The sequence below is a fragment of the Drosophila innubila genome, assembly GCF_004354385.1.
Source record: "Drosophila innubila isolate TH190305 chromosome 3L unlocalized genomic scaffold, UK_Dinn_1.0 0_D_3L, whole genome shotgun sequence".
Lineage (NCBI taxonomy): Eukaryota > Metazoa > Arthropoda > Insecta > Diptera > Drosophilidae > Drosophila > Drosophila innubila.
The window spans coordinates 12,307,307-12,331,205 of NW_022995376.1; the positions used below are offsets into that span (position 1 = coordinate 12,307,307).

The following is a 23,899-nucleotide window of genomic DNA, read 5'->3' on the forward strand; positions in this document are numbered from 1 at the left end:
TAGCTTTTTATGTACGCATCTTTTGAATTAAAAACGGAAAATTGAATTCAAACTATAATGAAAATTTTTAAGGTAAACAATTTAAATTAAAACAGTTGAAATGATTTGTATATATATATTTTTTAATAGACGTTTTATTTAAAAATACTTAAAGAATATCAGCATCTCTTTTGAAACCCAACAAATTTTCCTTGTTTGCTTAAATCATTTAACTATATAAATAGTACAATATTGTATATATAAACATTTAGTTAAAGAACGTTAAATAATTGTAATAATATTAAAATAGTATAGTCTGATTTTACAAATTGAAACTGCATCTTTCGGACTTACATAGCTTACAAACACAAGACCAAAAAAACTTGTTTAACTTTAGATAATACTGCAATATTAACCCTGCTCAGTATATTGGGACTTTAGTGAACATATATGTAATTAATTAATATTTATAATTGAAGCCTTAAGCATTCCTGATTGCCTTGGAAATAATAACTTTAACTCTTAGCAAACATCATCGTCAATGGCAGCTTCCTCGTCGTCCGGATGCGTTACGCTGACCTCAGCAATATCATCTTCCACGCTGTCCACAAAACTGGAGACCCTGCAAGCAATCAGAAAAGTATTTTTAATAGAAGGCAAATTAGTTGCATGTGGTATACTTCACTTTTCAAAATCGCATTGTGGCAACAGACCCTCGTCCTTGAAGTGACTGGCTCCTTCACTGAATCGGAGTAGTGTGCAAAGACGCAGCAATGCCAGGAGCAGGAGCAACATGCCAGCGACATAGCTGAGCCAAAGATTGTGGGGGAGTATTATCAGAGCCACGCCCATGGCGACATATATGGGCGCCGGTCGCCAACCGCCCAACAACATTGACAAACGCCAGCAGTCCAGGCAGGAGGAGTTGTGGTAATTATCGCTACAAATTAAAAATAAATAAATATACATTGCGTGAGTATTAAATTTATGGGCTTCTTCTGGCTGAGCAACTTACTCGCCACATTGGAGATGCAGAAATATGGTTATCAGCCATTTTATCTCAATGAACAGTACCAGCAGAGCTGAAAAACTGGCCAAGCATTAAAATTTTATGTTCCCCAGCAAGGAGAAAATGTGAAATGTATCACTGCTTACAGTATATAAAGTCCCGCCTGATAGCCATGCATATAAACATCCACGCCCACTCCACAGATAACTGAAATGAGAAATGACCACAAATTGGCTGTTGGCTGCTTAAGAAAGTCGATTGGATGGAATTTAAGCTGTAATGGGTTTCTCGTGTCCTTGAATCGGCGTATAAAACAATATGATTGTGTCTACTCCAATAACATTTCATTGGAATTTGCTTGAGGCAATAAAATATGCTAAATCGCAATCTGTAATATGAATGTCGTTGATGAGACAGAGTCAAATTGTACGAGGGCAGGCTGAAATTTTCCAAGAGTCCAAGAGTGTCTATCTACGTTTAGGATTTGATATTAATATGATGATTTCAAATTTTCTATGGTAGTTTTAATCTTAAAATTAAAAATAATAGATAGAAAATAATTAGAAAATACTATTTCTTTATTATAAACAAACCAATTGGAGGGTTACCATAAATATAATTTAAAATATCATTTGTAATCCATATAAAAATTAAGGTATATATATAAGTTCGATCAGTTTTAGGCACTTGGAACTTTTTGAACTGCCCACTTGATATAGAATATTCTTACCACATTTTGATTATCAGCCCAGATTCGATGTGTAAAATATGACTAAGAGAAGCACAACAAAAGGAATCTACTTAAAATTCAATCTAATTAAGTTGTTATTGTATGCGGCGCAAAAACAAATCCGATTAAATAGCTGATAAAAGCCAGATGAGAGTTGACCGAAATCGTGAACAAAGAGCAATGCCAAAGCCAAAGCCAAACCAATTACATTAAACGCTTTGACTATGTCGAAAAAGTCGATGAAATGTGCGTACAAGAGGAAACCAAATGAAAGTCATGCAAAAATTATGCGCTGCTCTCTACACAATTAGGGGGAGTTGATGAAGAAGGGGGAATTCCCGGCTGATAGATTTTTTTTTTGCGCACTGTCGCCATGTTTAGGGGACTTTCAGGATAAACGACTGGCGTCAGCAAGCTAACAACAGAAATCAGCGAAGAGCAGGGACACAACGGGCACAAAGGGTTGCACTTGGCAAGGATGTGAAAGCGCACGGAATGCATGCTGCTGCAAAAAAAGAAAAAAAAAAGAAAGCCAATGCCTCGTTAATGGCCCTGAGAGTATCTTCTTGTTTTTTTATTATTTTTTACTCTTATCCCCTCTCGCAATTTTCAGAATCACGCAGCGTCGAGGTTTATGAACTGTAAGTTTTTTGCGGCTTGCATGCATAATGCAGATCCAGACAGTAGCTAAACAACAACAATATTGTTGGGAAATTAGTTTGAACTTGACCCAAGTTTTTGCTCTCAACTGCAGACCCAAACGATGCTCATTTATCATATGTCCCAGAGCACGTTGGAGCTGGTCAGGAACTGATGCGGACTGTTGCACTATTGAAAGCTGCCATTACAAGTGCATTATACGGGGGATGAAAGTCGGAAAAAGGGGCAGGCAGGAAGTCTTTTATACAGATGATGCCCATGGGAGTGATGGCTTGATAAGCGGCAAGTGGTAAATTGAAGTTTGATAACTGCAGCTTGTGCAAAATTCGATAAATATATTACAAATTGTCTTTTAAATGGTTAAAAAAAATGTATTTAAAATTAAATATTTATTTATTTACATACATATTTATTAAATTTTCAAATAAAACATTATCTTCTTAAGCTCGGTTCTTATTTTTTTCGTTTATAATACTTGCAAAAATCAAAATATTTTTTATGTATCACATAAATGAATAGAAAAATCAAGAAATAATTAAATGTTAAAATGTTTTTATTTTGGGTACCATTTGAAACATTTAACGGCCCTCTTTTCTTTTAGTTAAGCTCTTCAGATCGCTAACAAATATCACATTTTAAAATAAATATCTCTCAAGCAAAATTTTACTAGACTATGCAAAAATGGATTATACTGAGTTAAATATATTTGATATCTTTATTTCTTTGCTTTTCTATCCTCATAAAATAATGTTATTGTTGATTAATAACTAAATAAAGTGCATTTAAATCTTCATAAATCAATTTTTTATAAACATTTGCTTAATTTTGATAAATAGTCATAAAATAGCACAGTCATGGCGCATATGATGACTGCCCTTTGATATCATTTTCCCCTTATGCTTATCATATGCTATGCGCCACCTGCGTAACTTGCAGCTCATATTCTTCCACTTGAATCATTTTCAATTTGTGTGTAAGTGTGTGTGTGTGCTTACCGAATGAAGTCAGCAGACCAAAAACTCTTATCACAGGACGTAAACACTCGCAAGGCTCGACCGGCTGGCGGCAACGTCGACGACGTCGTTGCAATTGCTCATGTTGTTGATGCGGTTGGCTCATGACTGACTCTGTTCTCCCTCTCCCTCTCTCTCTCTATTTTTATTTTTGTACGAGTATTTCAATACAATTGCAGTTGTTGAAGCGTTTCAGTAGCACAGCGTCTAAACAACAGTCAGCAGAAGATTCACAAGATTGTCCAGTGGCCACGTTAATACATCAGCTAATATAACAGCAACAGAGCTTAGCTCAGCTTAACTCCGCTCAACTCCGAAGACACTTTGTGCTATGCATTGAATATAAATCAAGTGAACTTTTACGGCAACGGCAACGTATCCAATTTCTTGGCAAGCAACTGACCGACGATTGCCAAGGATGGCGACACAAACACAGTAACAGTAACACTTACAGTAGCAGCAACAATAATAAGAAACAATAAGCAGCTCGTTGTACGTTTAAATTTCAACGTTTACTTTGTGCCAACATACGCTGCGTATGCGTAATGCGAGCGACACCTTTAGCGTTTTTTACTTATAATTCGTTCACCATTTTACAGTGGCATTTAATCACAGTGCCATTTTGTGTGGCTGTGTGTGTGTGACAACTAATGGCTGCAAATTACCGTTAACGTGCAGCAATTCAGTTGCCGCACCGCGCGCGCTTCGTACACAAAACACGTCAACAACTGAGTTTTCGAAATGTCCGCCAAGTTTGTGCAGGTGCCACTTGCCACTTGCCACTTGACTCCTAAGCCAAAAGCCGAGCCCGAAAGTCAGACTCTGAGTGCCCTAAACCACGTCCGCACGCTTCTAGCAGCGCCAACTGAATGAATGGAGCAATCGTCCTCAGTCGCCTCGCAGGCTGCCTGACTTTGTAGCCAGACAGCAGCCAGAGAGACAAACGAATGCCCTACAAATCAAACAAGAAAGTTGTACGATTTCTTTAGTCAAAAACCATATGGTAATAGTTATAAGAGAAAAAACCAAAGCGAAATAAAATATTTTTACTTTACGTGTAGAACACAAAACGAAACTTCGTAAAAAAAGAAATGGAAATTCTTTAAATAAAAAATTCCTTAACTATTGAATCTAATTTGTTATTTGAGAAAAATTTTTAATCTGTTAAGAAAATTAATATATAGAGCAAATTTTTTTCGAATTCTCTTTGTGACTGAATTAAATAAGCTTTATTTATTTTTACTTTACAAAACAACCACCTCAAATCTCAAACTACTCAATATAATTAAGTTTTCTGTCTTGTGCTTCAGATAAAATTTCCAACAAGTCATTCAAGTGAATTATGATATTGAATAATTTTATATTAAAGTTCGCTTTCTATTAGAAACTTCGTAAAAAAAAGAATGGAAATTCTTTAAACAAAAAATTGCTAACTATTGAATGTAATTTGTTATTTTTCAAAAATTTTTAAACTGTTAAGAAAATTAATATATATAGCGAATTTTTTTCGAATTCTCTTTGAGACTGAATTAAATAAACTTTATATTTTTTACATTTACAAACCAACCCTCTCAAATCTAAAACTACTCAATATAATTAAATTTTCTGTCTTGTGCTTCAGATAAAAATACCCTCAAGTCATTCAAGTGAATTATGATATTGAATATTTTAAACGATAGTAAAGTTCGCTTTCTTTTAATTGAAAAACTCTTTTTAAACGTAGGGAATGTGGCAAGTCTTTAGTGCCGACACTCAATGTCATTGAAAGTTTGCTTTTATTTGTCACGTTGTCCTGTGTGTTGTTGCTGCTGGTATGTTTTCTATGCTTCAGCTGCCTGCCCCTATCCCGATCCCTCTCTCTCGGTCACAGTCCCACTCCCTGTTCATCACTTTGTATGTTTGTTGGCGTCGTTTCAGTAATTTTCATAACTGGCACACTGTGTGGCCACTGTGAGGGGAGTTGCTCCGCGGAGCAGTCGACAATTGCGCCATCTACGCAGAGTGTGAACAAAAACATTTTCGGCAAAGTGACAATGCCACCATCTCTTGGACTTCACCCACCTCCCCTTTGGAAACATTAAACACAGGAGCAGCTGAGGAGTAAATATTTTTTTAGCCTGCTTCAGGTTTGTCTACATCTTTGTCCAAGAAGAAGCTATGGCTTCGTTTGCCTTATGCGCCATTAATGACATCTTTACTGGGGGGTGGACAACGCGGCGTATACGCAATGCTAATGATGCTACTTGCTGGCAGGAAGAGCGCCTTATTTGGAAAACTCCTTTCGCCGTTTCATTATCTTACTAATGCCAGCCACCATGGCGACCTCTGGCAGCGCCAGCTTAGCATCCTCCTGGAAGTCACAGCGACGTGTTAAATGTAACCAGGTCCTTTCCGGATTGAGGGAAAGTGGCATTTGCAGCCAGCTGACATAGTCGATCTTTAGGGAACCGGTTAGCAGCTGATCGAACGGCGTGTTTCCTATGAAGAACATGGACCTGAGCACCGATGTCTTCGCCTCCCTTATGTTCTGACCCAGCACACCCTGGAAAGGACTCGGCTCGTTGTCGCCCGTGCCCAGCTGCTCCAGCAGCCAATCCTTGTTGAATTTCATATAATTATAGAGCACTTTCAGTGCCTGTTTGCCAATGTTGGTGGTTAGCACATCACTGGCCAGCACCTCGGCTATATAATCCGCAATGCCCACATCCAATTCCATGGCATAGTTGGCCGGTGGACTGTGACTCAAGCGCTCCGACTCCGCATTGGTCAATGCCAGGTCATCGATTTTGACAGTGCTCACAGCACTCATGCCACCGGCACCACGACTGCAGCTGCCACCAAAATCGGTGTCCAGATTGATGCTCTCCTTGGCCTGCTTGAGGAACAGCTCGATCTGATCCGTGTGCTTGTCATCCTCGTCTATGGAGCAAATGGCCTCCGAGAGGGAGTAGCAAACGGCAGCCTTGTCCTGATTTTTAGCTGCCAGAAACGTACAGTTGTCAGTTATAAATTTTAGATGCACTCACTCATTCCAAGACTTACCCTGCTCCTGCAGCTCGGCAGTCTTGATGAGCTCCGTGTAGAGCGCGGCAAAGACCACTTGGAGCAGCACTGAATCCCCCAGGGGACGGGTAGAAACTGGTATTATATCCTGCAGCAGCGCTGTAATCTTATACAATCCCTCGGGCATGCAATCCCAAATCTCGGAGACACAGGTCAGAGCCAAGGACATGGCCTGATACATGCTAGCGCCATTCTCAACAGCATTGATGAGCATCTCGACCACACAGTCGAGTACAGGGTATACAAAGTGCATGATTGCCTCCAGCCAAGGAGTGCGCTTCTGATTCCACACCTGACGTTTGTCCAGGCAATCGCTCCAGCCACTCACTGCATGCTCTTCCAGGGTCTTGATCAGACAGGACTTGATATCGACGGCCTTACCCACGGCCACAATTAAATAGGTCAAGGATAGAACAATCTGATAGTTCGATTGTCCCACGGGATCTATTAAGGATTGAGGATTATTAGTGTGTAATCTTAGCAACAATGAATAATCCAACCTATGTCCGCCGCTATGGAATCGGTGACATTGAAGCACTCGCCACGGCACAGGAACGCCTCGCACTTCAGTGGAGCTCCCTCGGCGCTGGTAAATGAATGTTTCGCCACATTCTTAAAGTTCTCCGATGATGGCAAGTGTCGTAACAGATGTCGCATGATAATCCCCGTTAGATAAGCATCCCTCATTAGCAGAATCTTTAGCAAGTAGGACCAGTGAGCCTCGGGAAAAGCCAGCAATACACGTAGATCCAATGAGATGGCCGTATTCGTGGTGAGATCCGCAAATTCCGTCACCCATTGACAGGATTGCTCCTTCGGAAAGTAGCGAGGCAAAGCGAAAATAATCCAAGCACTCGGCAGTCCATGTCGCGAGCTAAACATTTCCATATTGTCCAGACCCTTGCGAAAGACCTGCAGAGTAAAAGAAAGTTATGATGGAATACGGTCAAATCTGGTCTAGAAGGTCAGCTAGGTTATTTTAAAAATTAAATTTTAAATTAGACTGTTTTTCCATGAATATTTCGTTATCTGAAGAAAAATTCTTAGTTTATAGTGCAATATTTTAGTCACCTTGGAGAGAACACCCAAGGGAGCACCACGGAGCAATAGGCAGTAGAAGAGCTCCCTACATTTGGCATGAATGTCCCGAACAATGACACTCTGGTTACTCAGCTGGAGGCCAACGTAGGCCTCTCCGCTCTCACAGACATGGGGAAGTAACTCTGCAATGCAGAGGAGCATGTTGCAGATGTCCACCAGATGAAGCTGGGCTCTGGCCACGCTGGTGACAATCTGGGTGTAACGCACAGTCAACACACTAAGCGTCTCATTCAGCATGCCGGCAAAGATCTTCTGGGCCATCTTTGGGGGCACAGAGTTCCAGAGATCGGCCTTGGTGCCACGCATATAGTGCCACCACATTTGCACCGTGTACGAGCCGCGCTCCGATTCGAAAAAGGGCTCCGTGTCCTCCCAGTGCAGGCAGTCGGCATCCTGAATGATATACAAGAGCAGCAGACGACAATGAAGATCCAAGAGGCGTTCAGCCAATGCCTCCGACATCTGGGAATACTGCTTGAAGCTTAGCTTGAGAGCTCCGCCCTTCTCGTCCCCCTTGGGCGGACAAATGGTGGTGGTGGCTGCCTGCATATAGACACTCAAGGAGTTCTTGACCAAGGCGGCAGCTCCGATGGTAGCCGTCAGCACTGAGAGATCTGCATGATCCAAAGACTCCTGAGACAGGCGATGTATGTGCTCCAGCAGCAGATCCGCGGATTTGGTTACCAAACTCACAAACTTATCCGGATCCGAGGTTTTCACCGTAACACTGCTCTATGAATATTAATCAGAAATGGAAATTGGATTGGAATTACAAGAATCTTAACGGGTTTTCTTACAAAATCTCCCTCATTGAGCTCCTTCTCCGTATGCAGTAGACCCGAGTGCTTGCGATAGGATGCAAAGTATTCGTCCTCCCACCTAAATGAAAGTCAACAGTGTCAACCAAAAGAAATTGCCATTTCGAGGGCATTGCCTACCAGCGTATCAATTTAATCGAGGCAAACGACGCATAGCGAGGAAAGTCCAGCTTACCACCCACAACTCCTGGACAAATGGGTTCCTGCAGGACGCGCTGATGCGTCTATGCATCCATTGGCAATGGATGGTAGTCGAAGTGGCAGTAAAGAGAAATAGAAAACAATGTGTTAACGAGTTTTTCCCTCAAAGTACTTTTTCTCGCATTGCGGTTGTTCTCTTTTTCGGGGTTGCTGGCACCTGATAAAACTCCAAATCGCGCTGCAGCAAAATGGGAACGCGGTCCATTAAATTGCCTTCCTCAAGCACCTCCATTTTTGTCTTCAGCTAATTCTTTCGCTTGCAACTGTAAAACTGATTAGCCTCAAATTTTATATCGAGCAAACAGCTAAAGACTTTGATGAGTTGTCAGGACGACAAGTCCAACAAAATAATTTTTGGGTAACAAATAATGGAGATTGCTCGACTACGACACTATAATAAATTTTTAGTCCACCTGCAATTTTTACAGGGTATATATTCACAAAAAAAAAACACTTAAAAGCTGCGGTCTTTGCTGCTTTCTCTGTTCCTCTCCAAGACAACTTTTTCTAGAATCTGGATCTTTATGAACATTTGTGTGAATCAATGAATATTAATACCATATATGAGAATTTTTCTATTCACTCTTAGCTCAAATTTTAATCATCGTTAATCTCATGAGAAATTTTGTCATTGATTCGCATTGAGTCTTAATTAAACAATTTTTAAAGTTGAATTTGTAATCTTGAATGTTGTAACAATATTTTTATTAAGTGTAGTCACATCATGCGGTCAAAAACATTCGTCTAACACAGACCGAAATAGTTTATCCGTTTAAATCCGCTAAATATAAATAAAAATTGTTGTGCTCCCAGCAATAAAAGCCATTTAATAAATATAATATTATATTTATTTTCTAAAGATAAGACTATGAATGCGTTGCAATTTGTCCAAAATGTTTGTCATAGAAGCAATTAGGTTTACTAACGATCATATACTACACAAAGAGCGAGAGATAGAGAGTGAGTTCTGTTGTTAATCTCCCACTTTTGTGCTCTCTTTCTCCCACTCTCGTTTAGCTAAACATGCGATAAGAAGTCGCTGCTGTTGCTGCTTCTGCTGGCTGACATTGGGTCTGGATTGAGAGTGGATTCAGTTGATAACCGAGCGGTGTGGAGAGCAGAACATCGTTGAGCAGCGGACTTAAGTGGACAACAAAAGTGAGTGGCAACTATTGAAACTGAGATCTGGAATGCACTGATAATCAAGGGGACGAGTAGCTTAAATAATTTTCCAGTACAAATCTAACGCCTATCAAATAACAACAAGTCAACGCTTATCGGGGCGATATGGTGTGCTTATCAGGCGTATCAGTAATCCATAAATCTCATTGCCTCTCCCTCGGTCTTTCTTCGACACAGCAATGATCGCACATCTAAGGCACTTGACGAGGCGTGGCGTGTTCCCAGGCCAATTGCAGCAGCTGCGCAGTGTGTCCTATCTGATTGATCAGCCCGAGTACAGCTTCCTCAAGGATCTGGGTCTGGAGCGTGACAATCCCGGCGTCTATTCGGGTCAGTGGCAGGGTCGTGGTCAAAGCATCACTAGCTATGATCCTGGCACCGGTCAAGCCATTGCCACAGTGCGTCAGGGCAATGTGCAAGAGCTGCATAACGCCGTTGGTCTGACCGTGGAGGCGTACAAGCATTGGCGACAGGTTCCCGCTCCCGTGCGTGGCGAGATTGTGCGTCAGATTGGCGATGAGCTGCGCAAGTACAAGGAGCCACTGGGCAAGCTGGTCTCCCTGGAGGTGGGCAAGATCTACAGCGAGGGTCAGGGCGAGGTGCAAGAGTTCATTGACATTTGTGACTATGCCGTCGGCTTGTCCCGCATCTATGCTGGCCAACTCATCAATTCGGAGCGTGCTCAGCACACCATTCTCGAGGCCTGGCGTCCACTTGGCCTGGTTGGCGTCATATCCGCCTACAACTTTCCCAACGCGGTGTTCGGCTGGAATGCAGCCATCGCACTGACAACCGGCAACACTGTGCTCTGGAAGGGAGCGCCCAGCACACCACTTGTCTCCGTGGCCACCACCAAGATTGTGGCCGATGTGCTGCAACGCAACAACTTGCCACCTGTGGTCAGTCTCTGCCAGGGCGGCACAGATGTCGGAGCTGCTCTCGTTGCCGACAAACGTGTCAATCTGGTGAGCTTCACGGGCAGCTGTCAAACCGGCCGCGATGTGGGCGTGGAGGTGCAGCGTCGCTTTGGCAAGGTCATCCTGGAGCTGGGCGGCAATAATGCGCTGATCATTGATGAAACGGCCAATGTGAAAATGGCCTTGGATGCGGCACTCTTTGGCTGCATTGGCACCACCGGACAGCGTTGCACCACCACCAGACGCATCATTGTGCACGAGAAACTGCACGACAACTTCGTGGAGGCCCTGACCGCCAAGTATGCGCAGCTATTGCCCCGAATTGGCCACCAACTGGAGGCGGAAACACTTGTCGGACCTGTGCACACACAACAGAATGTGGACAACTATAAGGCGACCATTGATGAGGCCAAGCTGCTGGGTGGCACTGTCGCCTTCGGTGGACGTGTGGTGCAGCGTCCCGGACACTATGTGGAGCCCACCATCATCACTGGACTGTCCCACGACGCGAGTGTCGTCCATCGCGAAACCTTTGCTCCTATCGTGTATGTGCTGAAAACACGCAGTGTGGACGAGGCCATCGCCTGGAACAATGAGGTGGAGCAGGGACTGTCGTCAGCCATCTTCACCGAGAACATGACTCAAGCCTTCAAGTGGATCGGTGCCCAGGGCTCTGACTGTGGCATTGTCAACATTAACACCACCACAAACGGTGCTGAAATCGGAGGCGCCTTTGGTGGCGAGAAGGCAACTGGAGGTGGTCGGGAATCGGGCTCGGATGCCTGGAAGCAATACTGCAAACGTGCCACCATCACATTGAATCACTCAGGCGAACTTGCCTGCGCCCAGGGCGTCGTCTTCAATGTGGAGTAAACAAACTATTGGAATACAATCAATATACATGCTTTATAAATCATTTAGTCACTTTAATTATATTATTAAAATGTTTCAAAAAATGCATCAAATTTAAATCTTAACTAATCCATCAACTAAGTTACAGTTCACTAACATCAAAGCGCCAAAAGTCCACCTCAATATCTTTAGATTTCTGCTTGTGGAATTTGTAGCTGGACTCAATATTATAGCGCAGTTCGGCAACAACGCTGCCCTGAGCGCCCCACTCCTTGCACTTCTTCAGAATGTATGCACTGCAAGGGAATATAAACAGAAAATTAGATTAGATATAGAATACAACGTGAGGAGAGAACAGAGTCGGGAGACCTACACATTTAATAATCAAAAGATTTGCGATAACAATAAATGGCAAACAAAAGTACAAACATAATATTCTGATTCCCACTAAGTCCAATACTTATACATTTCTTTAAATTATCGTATGATCTTGTTTATCGCACCGCTTTTTGATTACGTATTTTTCCCTTGATACTTTTTCAAAAACTTCAAACTATCATAGCTTTGTCAAAACTTAACCGAATTCCTTGCGGAGTGTCTATTTTATGATAATTTGGTCTATATTCTGCATAAAAATTGGAAAACTTAAGTTTTCTTCCATTACTGTCCGTTTTTTCCATACTCTTCCCTTGACACATTTCCAAAAACTTCAAAATGTCATAACTTTGTCAAATTTTTGCCGATTTTCTTCCGGATTGTCAATTTTATCATTATTTGGCCTGTATTTTCATTCTGCATCAAAATTGGAAAACCTAATTTTTCTTCATTTACTGTCCATTTTTTCCATACTCTTCCCTTGACACATTTCCAAAAACTTTAAATTGTCATAACTTTGTCAAAACTTGACCGATTTCCTTACGGATTGTCAATTTTATCATTATTTGGCCTGTATTTTCATTCTGCATCAAAATTTGAAAACTCAATTTTTCTTCCCTTACTGTCAATTTTTTCCATACTTTCGTTCACTGCCCATTTTCCCCATACTCTTCCCTTGACACATTTCCAAAAACTTTAAATTGTCATAACTTTGTCAAATTTTTGCCGATTTTCTTCCGGATTGTCAATTTTATCATTATTTGGCCTGTATTTTCATTCTGCATCAAAATTGGAAAACCTAATTTTTCTTCATTTACTGTCCATTTTTTCCATACTCTTCCATTGACACATTTCCAAAAACTTCAAAATGTCATAACTTTGTCAAAACTTGACCGATTTCCTTGCGGAATGTAGCTTTTATCATTATTTGCCTGTATTTTCATTCTGCATCAAAATCGGAAAACCTAATTTTTCTTCATTTACTGTCCAATTTTTCCATACTCTTCCCTTGACACATTTCCAAAAACTTCAAAATGTCATAACTTTGTCAAAACTTGACCGATTTCCTTGCGGAATGTAACTTTTATCATTATTTGGCCTGTATTTTCATATTTTCCATACTCTTCCCTTGACACATTTCCAAAAACTTCAAAATGTCATAACTTTGTCAAAACTTGACCGATTTTCTTCCGGATTGTCAATTTTATCATTATTTTGCCTGTATTTTCATTCTGCATCAAAATTGGAAAACCTAATTTTTCTTCCTTTACTGTCCATTTTTTCCATACTCTTCCCTTGACACATTTCCAAAAACTTTAAGTTGTCATAACTTTGTCAAATTTTTGCCGATTTTCTTCGAGATTGTCAATTTTATCATTATTTGGCCTGTATTTTCATCCTGCATCAAAATTTGAAAACTCAATTTTTTTTCCCTTACTGTCAATTTTTTCCATACTTTCGTTCACTGCCCATTTTCCCCATACTCTTCCCTTGACACATTTCCAAAAACTTCAAAATTTCATAACTTTGTCAATTTTTATCCGATTTTCTTCCGGATTGTCAAGTTTATCATTATTTAATCTCTATTTTCATTCTGCATCAAAATTGGAAAACCTAATTTTTCTTCCTTTACTGTTCATTTTTTCCATACTCTTGCCTTGACACATTTCCAAAAACTTTAAATTGTCATAAATTTGTCAAATTTTAGCCGATTTTCTCCCGGATGGTCAATTTCATCATTATTTGGCCTGTATTTTCATTCTGTATCAAAACTGGAAAACCTAATTTTTCTTCCTTTACTGTCCATTTTTTCCGTACTCTTCCATTGACACATTTCCAAAAACTTTAAACTGTCATAACTTTGTCAAAACTTAACCGATTTCCTTGCGGAATGTCAATTAAATCATTATTTGGACTCTACTTTGATTCTACATCAAAATTGGAAAACCCAATTATTTTCTGTCAATGTCCCTTGTTTCTAGTTTCTTTAGTTTTAACTGATGCTCACCGTGTAGATGTTTTGTGGAGAGAGTAGACAGCTGCCGTGGCTAGACGTGTGCCCACCTCCAAGAAACGCATATCCATACCGGCATTGTGCTTGGTACCAAAGGGAGGATTCATAACAACCGTATCGAAGACATTGTCCCATTTACTGCCCGGCAGCTGTAGTACATTCGAGCGCACACAGTCCACATTGGGTAGCTCCATATCCATGACATTCTGCCGGAACGTGTCGACAGCAGCATCGTCCAGCTCAAAGCCAACAGTGAGCTGAGCTCCGAGCAGTGTTGCACCAATGCTGAGCATGCCACAGCCACAGCCGAGATCAGCTACCAGCTTGCCCTCGATGTCGTCGTGTTGGGCTTGGATGTGGTGCGTCATGCAGGCGGCTATATGCGGTGGAGTGGGGTATTGTTCCAGTAGAATCTTTGGCTTCTCAAAGCCATCGACACACTGCAGATACTCCTCGAGTTTCTTTAGCTTTAGACGCGCCATACTGAGAGATGTGTGAACTGATTTTGTGTATTACTTGGCACTGGGCGTCGGCGTCGTCGGCAGTGGCTCAAGACGCGGCAGCACAGGTATGAAGCTATTTCCAAAATATGAATCTTGTGATATAAAGAATCCCAAAGTTGTAGAACTCGTTGGATTAAATGCAGATCGCGGCGCGGCGAGAGCGCCTCCGGCATTGGGCGTAACGCTTACGCTTAGGGGAAACTCGGCTGTCACTGTCGGCTGGCCAAGCAGCTGTGGTGCGGGCATCTGCAAAACAACAACAATTCATTCACTGACTACGGATTCTCAAGTCCTTCATATTCTCACCTGATTCGTTGTATTTCCCAGACCGATGAGCAACTGCTTTTTCGTTTGTATTTCCTCCAGTATTTTACGATTGGTCTCGGCTTGCTGGGCACTAGATGTGGGAAAAGCCATCAAAAACAGGCTAAATTTTGATATAAAAACTAAACAAAAACGAAAATCAAAGGAAGAAAACAATGCAACACGCGCTTTTGTTTTTATTTCTCTGCATTGTCGTATCTTCCAAATAAGTTCATTTGAACAAGCTCCTAAAGTGAACGACCGTTGGTTCATTGACGTCCAGTTCGTGTCATTCAATTTTAATTTTTGTTGATTTGATTTTATTTAATTTATATTTTTTGTTGATTTTCGAATTGCTAACTGTTTTATACAAAAATCATAAAGACAATTATTATAAAAAATTCCGTACCGTTGCTTATTTAGAATGGAAAACGTTGAATACATCTTGAAATTATATTGAATGTTCGCTTACGGAAACAATGTCAGCACTGCTTTAATAATGAGAGCAAGTATGTTGTTAAGATTCATCAAAGCAATTGACATTTAAATTTTAATGATTTGAAGTAATAGGGTAGGCAAGTGCTAGAAAAATAATATCAAATAGAGTTGTATTGAATCGTTCAGATTAAGTTTAATTTAACTATTCACTAAAGTGAACAAACGAACTAGTCTCTAATTATAGTTCAGTTGATTCGAATTTCAAGTCTGGCAGTCTTGAAAAACTTACCGATAGTTTAACGTCTGGCAGCCTTTCTGTTTAATAAAAGTGCGATTAACACAAGTTGGCAGCACTACCAATACCAAAACGTGCGCTGGCAGCAAAATAAATAAGACGCAAACCGTGAGACGCTTGGATGGAAAATATCTACAAACATTTGCAACGCCCACAATCAAGTTATTCTTCACATTAAATCGGAAAAGTAATTAAAAACAACTGCCGACATGAGTATGAGCGATGACGACAGGGATATCGATATAGAGAGTGACGTAAGCAAAGTCCCGATATGCATTTGACGTCACAAATAATATCGTAAATTCGCTTGCAGGATGACGCGGACTCTGATAATGGTCTTGGCTCCTCTCGGCACACAAGCACAGCAAACTTTACGCAGGTATTTGGACATCAAAAAGTATACGAATGAGATGAAGATAATAAGAGCAACAACAACAAACGCGCGCATTGCCTTTGTTTATCAACACACGCACGTTTTATTGTTGTTGTAACTGAGTCGACTCACAAACAAGTCTGTTAATTTTTGTTTGTTTTCTTTTGAATTGTTCAAGGCCGAAAAACGAGCGCATCACAATGCTTTAGAGCGACGTCGACGAGATCACATCAAGGAGAGTTTCACCAATCTGCGCGAAGCGGTGCCCACGTTAAAGGGTGAAAAGGTGAGCGAAAACGGTTTCAAAGTTTGGCAAGTGATAAGGCTACAATCGAGTGTGCTCGACTGTGAGAGACCCGTTCTAAAATGATTAATTTAAAGTTATATTGAAAGACTTTATCATTAAATCTCTCTTTATCTACTTTTACTTTACTGATAACAACTATATATATTACAGGCCAGTCGCGCTCAGATCCTTAAGAAGACCACCGAATGCATACAAACGTTACGCCGTAAGATAAGTGAGAATCAAAAGGATATCGAGGACATTAAGAAACAGAACAGTATCTTAGATGAACAGAGTAAGTTTAAATCAAATAACCCTCTCGTAATTGTTTAAACTAATTGACTTCACTGCAGTACGTCGGTTAGAAGGCAACACATCGAATGGATCGGATTTCCTAAGTGGTGACGAACTAAGCAGCGACGTTGAGGATGCTCTGGAACAGTCGGACTTCAGCAGGCGCAGTAAAAAGATGAAAACATTTCATACATAGCCCCCGATTGGCATCTATATAAGACTTACGCAGGTGTCGTAAAGGAATCAATCAAAACAAAGAGAAACGAAACGTCAATGCCATTGTGGCATTATCATAATCATTACAACCTAAGTCCAAAGCATAGCCCAATCCCCACCAAACTTTATCCTCTCGTCTACCTTAATGTGTGTGTGTGTTATTTTGTACTCTCACTATACTAAAACCAATTTGTAAGTATCTCTAAATACATTAGTTATGTATCTAAAAAATTAGACTCTTGAATTTGTGTATGAAAGTTCGAATGCAAGCTATACAAAAATTATGTATATTTTTTTCGATTTAAGAACGTCTTATGATGGACCATTTTACTAATAAAAATTTGTAGGTATTCGTATCTAAAAAATATATATTTTAATCACACACTGACACACTGCACAGACTATTTGAACTTTAGCGTCAACCAGAGAATAACAAAAACAAAGAGCACAAAGAGGAACATGTAACACATTTGTTTGGAGCCGCCGCCTTGTTTGGCCAGACGCACAACTCTCGTCATTGTGTTGCCCAGGAATCCCCCAGTCCTGTCCATGTCGTCATCAATGCCGCGCAACAGTTTGTCCTGGTATCGCACCTCATTGCCAATATCGATGGTCAGCGATTTAAGGGCGCCAATCTTCTGTTGCAGCTCCTCCGCAGCTCGTTCGTTTTCCGCCTCCAGAGCATCGTGTCCACTGGGCGGTGGTTGCTGGTTCAGCGGTTGGTAGGGATAGTTATTACGCCGCATGCTGCTGCCACTACTTCTGCTGCCTGTGTGTGCCAGTTTTGCATTAATTTCGCTGCAATTCTAGGAGAAAGCCAATTAATAAACCAACTGCAAGTGACACGTAAACCAAAGGGAAATTTGCTCATACTCGAAGGCAATGCAGCTGCTGTTTTTATTGTTCGTTTTCGTCACTTGTTCGTTTGATTCGCCCTCTGATTCATCCAATATCTAAATGACTGTCTGCTATGGATTTAATTAAATAATAAATGAAGCTTGCAATAACAATTGTTTTTAATGCAATGTTTATCAGAGTTAAATTGCTCCGCTAAGAACTAGTTCATTTGCACTGCTCTTTGGACTGCAGTACTAATGACGGAATGACACCTTTAATTTTCAGACACAGAACTAAATATAAAAAAGTTTTATTTAAAACGTCGATTTGATTCCTACTTTTGTTAACTAAATAGTGAATACCAAGAGAACTGAATAAAAAATATTATCTAGTTTACACAACAGGTATTTAAAAATCCAGTCTTATATCTCGTAACGATTATATGTGCGTCAAGTTAGCAACGGTTCGCCAGCAACGAAAAACGGAACTTGGTTCACGAGTCGGAACCAGTTATGAATTTCCTCATTTTTTAATGTTTTTCGACGTTAAAACAATAAAGTAATGATGCAGAATTGTAGATAATTGTTTTATTTATAGTCTTAAGCAATATTTTGGCAGTTTCAGCCTTGATTTGGGTGAAACAAGTAAACATAAAAGTGAAAAGTTTACATTTCCACCATTTCTTAAATATCTAAGCTCAGGGCGAACGAAAACCGCTAATGCACGATTAAAGCCCAAAGTTTCACCTTTCTAATGGGACCATATTTAGAAAAAGTTATCAGAACGTTTTGAGATATTTTGGAAAGAACGAAGCTACCTCAGAAAAAGCCCCATACAAAATGACCGCCAAAATCAATGCCTGGTTCTCAAACCTTAATATCCTTTCTCAGGAGGAACGGCCCAAAAAGCGGCATATATCAAATTAAAGCTACAAGTTTGGAGAAGCTATTTTAATTTAATTTAAAGAAAGTTATCAGACAGTTTTGAGAAAATTAATTAATTGTAAATTAACCCCAAAAAGTTCATGAGCAAGTCCTATCGAACTAGTAGCTCCAACGTGAACCGAACTACTACGCGACAGAAAGCTGATTGATATGGGTCGGATATATATGCGCTTCAAAAAATCGTTGCTAACTATTTAAAGGTCGCGGCCCCAGATGCACGGTATGTGGGAGTATAGGCATTAATTTTACTAACATTTTGCTGCAACTTTCATCAATTTCTATCAGACAGTTTTTGAGAAATTTGCATTTTAGTGAACTTGGCATTTTAGCTTAGATCAAAACAAAAAAAGATTGGCAGCTCTTGGCGCCGCTTAAAAAATCGTTGCTAACTATTTAAAGGTCGCGGGATGCACGGTATGGAGTATAGGCATTAATTTTACGAACATTTGCTGCAACTTTCATCAATTTCTATCAGACAGTTTTTGAAATTTGCATTTTAGTAAATTTGCCATTTTAGCTGAAATCAAAACAAAAAACGTGGCAGCTCTTGTACATAAATATTAAAGTGGCACCGCTTAAAATCGTTGCTAACTATTTAAAGGTGGCAGTATGTGGATATAGGCATTAATTTTGAACATTTTGCTGCAACTTTCATCAATTTCTATCAGACAGTTTTGAAATTTGCATTTTAGTGAATTTGGCATTTTAGCTGAGATTAAATACATAAAAAACGTGGCAGCTTGTACATAAATATTAAAGTGGCACCGCTTCAAAATCGTTGCTAACTATTTGTCGGCAGATGCACGCTATGTGGAGTATAGGCATTAATTTTACGAACATTTTGCTGCAACTTTCATCAATTTCTATCAGACAGTTTTGAGAAATTTGCATTTTAGTGAATTTGGCATTTTAGCTGAGATTAAATACAAAACGTGGCAGCTTTGTACATAAATATTAAAGAGTGGCACCGTCAAAATCGTTGCTAACTATTTGTCAGATGCATGTAGTATAGGCATTACTGCTTAACATTTTCTATCAGACAGTTTTGAGAAATTTGCATTTTAGTAAATTTGCCATTTTAGCTGAGATTAAATACAAAAAGATTGGCAGCTCTTGTACATAACATAAAGAGTGGCACTGCTCAAAAAATCGTTGCCACCTTAATATTTATGTACAAGAGCTGCCACGTTTTTATGTATTTAATCTCAGCTAAAATGCCAAATTCACTAAAATGCAAATTTCTCAAAACTGTCTGATAGAAATTGATGAAAGTTGCAGCAAAATGTTAGTAAAATTAAGGCCTATAATTCCACATAGCGTGCATCTGGGGCCGCGACCTTAAATAGTTAGCAACGATTTTTGAAGCGGTGCCACTTTAATATTTATGTACAAGAGCTGCCACGTTTTTTATGTATTTGATTTCAGCAAAATGGCAAATTCACTAAAATGCAAATTCTCAAAACTGTCTGATAGAAATTGATGAAAGTTGCAGCAAAATGTTAGTAAAATTAAGGCCTATACTCCCACATAGCGTGCATCTGGGGTCATGACCTTTAAATAGTTAGCAACGATTTTTGAAGCGGTGCCACTCTTTAATATTTATGTACAAGAGCTGCCACGTTTTTATGTATTTAATCTCAGCTAAAATGCCAATTCACTAAAATGCAAATTTCAAAACTGTCTGATAGAAATTGATGAAAGTTGCAGCAAAATGTTCGTAAAATTAATGCCTATACTCCCACATACCGTGCATCTGGGGCCGCGACCTTTAAATAGTTAGCAACGATTTTTTGAAGCGGCGCCAAGAGCTGCCAATCTTTTTTTGTTTTTGATCTAAGCTAAAATGCCAAGTTCACTAAAATGCAAATTTCTCAAAAACTGTCTGATAGAAATTGATGAAAGTTGCAGCAAAATGTTAGTAAAATTAATGCCTATACTCCCACATACCGTGCATCTGGGGCCGCGACCTTTAAATAGTTAGCAACGATTTTTTGAAGCGCATATATATCCGACCCATATCAATCAGCTTTCTGTCGCGTAGTAGTTCGGTTCACGTTGGAGCTACTAGTTCGATAGGACTTGCTCATGAACTTTTGGGGTTAATTTACAATTAATTAATTTTCTCAAAACTGTCTGATAACTTTCTTTAAATTAAATTAAAATAGCTTCTCCAAACTTGTAGCTTTAATTTGATATATGCCGCTTTTGGGCCGTTCCTCCTGAGAAAGGATATTAAGGTTTGAGAACCAGGCATTGATTTTGGCGGTCATTTTGTATGGGGCTTTTTCTGAGGTAGCTTCGTTCTTTCCAAAATATCTCAAAACGTTCTGATAACTTTTTCTAAATATGGTCCCATTAGAAAGGTGAAACTTTGGGCTTTAATCGTGCATTAGCGGTTTTCGGGGCCGTTCGCCCTGAGCTTAGATATTTAAGAAATGGTGGAAATGTAAACTTTTTCACTTTTTATGTTTACTTGTTTCACCCAAATCAAGGGCTGAAACTGCCAAAATATTGCTTAAGACTATAAATAAAACAATTATCTACAATTCTGCATCATTACTTTATTGTTTTAACGTCGAAAAACATTAAAAAATGAGGAAATTCATAACTGGTTCCGACTCCGTGAACCAAGTTCCGTTTTTCGTTGCTGGCGAACCGTTGCTAACTTGACGCACATCGATTATTGCTTCAATCAGATTCAACTGGCAACTTTAAATTGAACTAGATCATTCATTTAAACTAGTGTCGTACAGGGTTGACTAATATCGACAAAACAGCTGTGCAGGCATAACGTAACGGCGTGTGTTTGCTTTTATTCAATCTACTTGCCATAGCAACTTTTAATCTATAATATAAAATTATGTGAAGTGTAAGCATTCGGTTGAAATTCAGTCAATAGATTGGTTGTTTTTTTAATCAAATTTAATGCATTAGGCCTGCCAATCTACAACTTACAGAGATACTCAAATTCAACATATTCTAATTAGGTAACGCTGACATTTCATGTTGAAATTAATACCATTAACTGGCTGTACTTCTGTGCCCTACTCAATCAATACGCCTTAAATATTAAGCTTCCCGCGTACACAGTGTAATTACTCAGGTACACTCAACCTGTGATATCTCAGTCTCAGCAGTGACGAATTTCGTCATGACCTTTTGAGACCTACATGCGATTTGTGATGTGCGTTGAATCTGTGTGATGAATTTGGCCCTGACTTGCTTTCAAGTTAATTCATACTGGTCATCACAAATGCGTAGTAAACTTAAGGTTAATATTTTAGAGCAAGTGATTAATTTTATGCTTGCATCACCCTTTTTTATTTCTAATGAAGCAACATTAAATCGGAATTGATAAGCGCGCGTAAAATCAGCGAACATTGAACCATAGCCAAATTGTTGATAACATTTCTTTCTATCTCTTATCAGTGGCAACATAATGGATCTGCCTGGATATGTGGCCAACAAAATTGGGGTGCCTGTGGAAGCATTCCGGCTACTTTTGACGCTGCTCGCCGGTAAGAATATTCAAAAAAAAATCAATCAATTGATTTGAAATTTTAGATTATCACACTATCTCTTATCTTAGGTTATCCAATTGCGTCAATTTACCATAAATACATTGTCAATAGACAAAAGACACTGCATCACTTGTACTTTGCATTATGCGGCTTAAGCTTATGCTATTACAATTATGGCTCGGACACATATCATTCCCTTTTGGCCACAGGCACCACATTTGTACTGGTGACATTTTTAAGGAGCTCACCACTTTTGCTGTTGATCATCAATTTCATCTTTCACATGGGCTATTTGTTGCTGGGCTACTACTACACGGCCAGCAATGAGTATGACATCTTGTGGACCATGCCGCACTGCATCCTGACGCTGCGCATGATTGGCTTTGGCTTTGATGTTACCGATGGATTGAAGATGGAGGAAGAGCTATCCAAGGATCAGAAAGAGACGGCACTGAGACAACCGCCCAATCTACTTGAGCTGTTGGCATTCGCGTACTTTCCCAGCAGTTTCCTGGTTGGTCCTCAATTTCCCTATCGCCGATATCAGAGCTTCACCAATGGAGAATTTCGCCAGTACGATGGCTATTGGGATGCGGGTCTTAAGCGTCTGGCCACTGGTGTCCTCTATCTGGCAATCTGTCAAGTTGGTTTGTCCTATTTGCCGGATGGATATTTCCTGTCGTCTGAGTTTGCGCAGGAGTCTTTCATCAAGCGCATCTACTTCTTGGGCTTTTGGGCCAAGTTCTCACTGTACAAGTACATTTCATGCTGGCTGTTCGCAGAAGGCTCGTTAATGTGCATTGGCGTTACCTACAAAGGCAAGGATGCCCTCGGGAATCCGGACTGGTCCGGCTGTAGTAATGTTAAGCTGAAGCTACTGGAGACTGGGAATACCATGCAGCACTACGTCCAGAGCTTTAATGTGAACACAAATCAGTGGGTGGCTCATTACGTTTTCAAGCGTCTCAAGTTCCTCAACAATCGCAATATCAGCTATGGAGCTGCCTTGGGCTTTCTGGCCGTCTGGCATGGCTTCCACAGTGGCTACTACATGGCATTCCTCATGGAATACATGATTGTCAGCACGGAGAAGCAGGTAAGTTTTGATTTGAATAAATAATATGAATTATTTTAAAGCCATTTCCTTTCCTTTACAGATTGAAAGCGTTTATACCAGACACGTTTTACCAACCTACGGCGAGATGCTTAACAACTCAAAGATCTATGCAATTATCTACTTCCTTTGCTTAAAGTCATACAATATCGTCTACATGGGCTGGTGCCTCACCTCGTTTGTTTTCCTCAAGTACGAACGCTGGATTACAGTCTTTAGTGCAGTCAACTATTTTGGCTTTATATACATGCTAATCTGGGCCTGTCTGTTTAACGGATATCGTTACTTTGTGAAATCCCAGACTAGGGAGCATCGAACAGTGCCACCCGTAAAACAAGCCACAGATTAATGAACCCGCACCAAAGTTTAATTGAACAATAATGAAATAGTTTTGAATATTTGAATATCTTTTGTCTTGAATTGTCAAACAAAGCAAAACGTTACCAAAATGCATAACAACTTAATAATCCTATCTAATTATACATATAATTTAACGTACACAAATTAACTAACTTCTTTGAAATCACTTGTCGATGCGTTTATCAAAAAAGCAATGCCTAGTCAATGAAATAATTTCGTTGCTCTTTGAACACGGCGATCAGACTTATCTAATTATAAAGACAATTTTATACCATACATAAGTAAATATAATATAAATAATATATTTTGATATGCTCACGAAATGTCTAACAGAACTTCATACGTAAAGTGCAAATTTAATTAAAAAATAAAGCAATGAAATTAGAATTACTTAAAGTATCTCAATTGCCGGAAACAGATTCCAATTATGAATAAATTATAATAAAAGAAATAAAAGAAGTAATCCTTTGTGAACTGGGAGGAATCAAAGCTGGAAGATTC

General features: G+C 39.8%; 8 protein-coding genes across 8 annotated transcripts; 3 read left to right on the forward strand and 5 right to left on the reverse strand.

Annotated features, from left to right (window-relative positions):
- Positions 1-388: 388 nt before the first annotated feature.
- Positions 389-3,772, reverse strand: LOC117788342. Its single transcript, XM_034627080.1, has 5 exons — positions 3,374-3,772; positions 1,135-1,195; positions 995-1,069; positions 665-919; positions 389-601 (listed from the first exon to the last, which is right to left on the reverse strand). The coding sequence occupies exons 1-5, from the start codon at positions 3,495-3,497 to the stop codon at positions 502-504; spliced, it is 615 nt and encodes a 204-aa protein (XP_034482971.1). The 5' UTR covers positions 3,498-3,772; the 3' UTR covers positions 389-501.
- A 1,764-nt stretch (positions 3,773-5,536) lies between these two features.
- On the reverse strand, positions 5,537-8,806 carry LOC117788420. The gene is made up of 7 exons (XM_034627183.1): positions 8,732-8,806; positions 8,494-8,597; positions 8,353-8,434; positions 7,526-8,287; positions 6,955-7,366; positions 6,434-6,898; positions 5,537-6,370 (listed from the first exon to the last, which is right to left on the reverse strand). Exons 1-7 carry the CDS (start codon positions 8,804-8,806, stop codon positions 5,655-5,657), a joined length of 2,616 nt encoding a protein of 871 aa, XP_034483074.1. The 3' UTR covers positions 5,537-5,654.
- An 840-nt stretch (positions 8,807-9,646) lies between these two features.
- LOC117786971 (putative aldehyde dehydrogenase family 7 member A1 homolog) lies at positions 9,647-11,644 on the forward strand. Its single transcript, XM_034625404.1, has 2 exons — positions 9,647-9,732; positions 9,934-11,644. The coding sequence occupies exon 2, from the start codon at positions 9,936-9,938 to the stop codon at positions 11,544-11,546; it is 1,611 nt and encodes a 536-aa protein (XP_034481295.1). The 5' UTR covers positions 9,647-9,732; positions 9,934-9,935; the 3' UTR covers positions 11,547-11,644.
- LOC117786972 (rRNA N6-adenosine-methyltransferase METTL5) lies at positions 11,579-14,424 on the reverse strand. The gene is made up of 2 exons (XM_034625405.1): positions 13,909-14,424; positions 11,579-11,821 (listed from the first exon to the last, which is right to left on the reverse strand). The coding sequence occupies exons 1-2, from the start codon at positions 14,394-14,396 to the stop codon at positions 11,668-11,670; spliced, it is 642 nt and encodes a 213-aa protein (XP_034481296.1). The 5' UTR covers positions 14,397-14,424; the 3' UTR covers positions 11,579-11,667.
- Positions 14,408-14,868, reverse strand: LOC117786973 (SOSS complex subunit C homolog). Its single transcript, XM_034625406.1, has 2 exons — positions 14,724-14,868; positions 14,408-14,663 (listed from the first exon to the last, which is right to left on the reverse strand). Exons 1-2 carry the CDS (start codon positions 14,832-14,834, stop codon positions 14,427-14,429), a joined length of 348 nt encoding a protein of 115 aa, XP_034481297.1. The 5' UTR covers positions 14,835-14,868; the 3' UTR covers positions 14,408-14,426.
- Positions 14,869-15,500: 632 nt separating this feature from the next.
- On the forward strand, positions 15,501-16,853 carry LOC117787955 (protein max). The gene is made up of 5 exons (XM_034626593.1): positions 15,501-15,707; positions 15,767-15,832; positions 16,005-16,112; positions 16,284-16,407; positions 16,466-16,853. Exons 1-5 carry the CDS (start codon positions 15,663-15,665, stop codon positions 16,600-16,602), a joined length of 480 nt encoding a protein of 159 aa, XP_034482484.1. The 5' UTR covers positions 15,501-15,662; the 3' UTR covers positions 16,603-16,853.
- Positions 16,854-16,972: 119 nt separating this feature from the next.
- LOC117787956 (BET1 homolog) lies at positions 16,973-17,661 on the reverse strand. The gene is made up of 2 exons (XM_034626595.1): positions 17,496-17,661; positions 16,973-17,428 (listed from the first exon to the last, which is right to left on the reverse strand). Exon 2 carries the CDS (start codon positions 17,366-17,368, stop codon positions 17,024-17,026), a length of 345 nt encoding a protein of 114 aa, XP_034482486.1. The 5' UTR covers positions 17,369-17,428; positions 17,496-17,661; the 3' UTR covers positions 16,973-17,023.
- Positions 17,662-21,187: 3,526 nt separating this feature from the next.
- Positions 21,188-23,788, forward strand: LOC117787000 (lysophospholipid acyltransferase 5). Its single transcript, XM_034625434.1, has 4 exons — positions 21,188-21,390; positions 21,833-21,921; positions 21,993-23,020; positions 23,082-23,788. The coding sequence occupies exons 2-4, from the start codon at positions 21,843-21,845 to the stop codon at positions 23,385-23,387; spliced, it is 1,413 nt and encodes a 470-aa protein (XP_034481325.1). The 5' UTR covers positions 21,188-21,390; positions 21,833-21,842; the 3' UTR covers positions 23,388-23,788.
- The last annotated feature ends 111 nt before the right edge of the window (positions 23,789-23,899 follow it).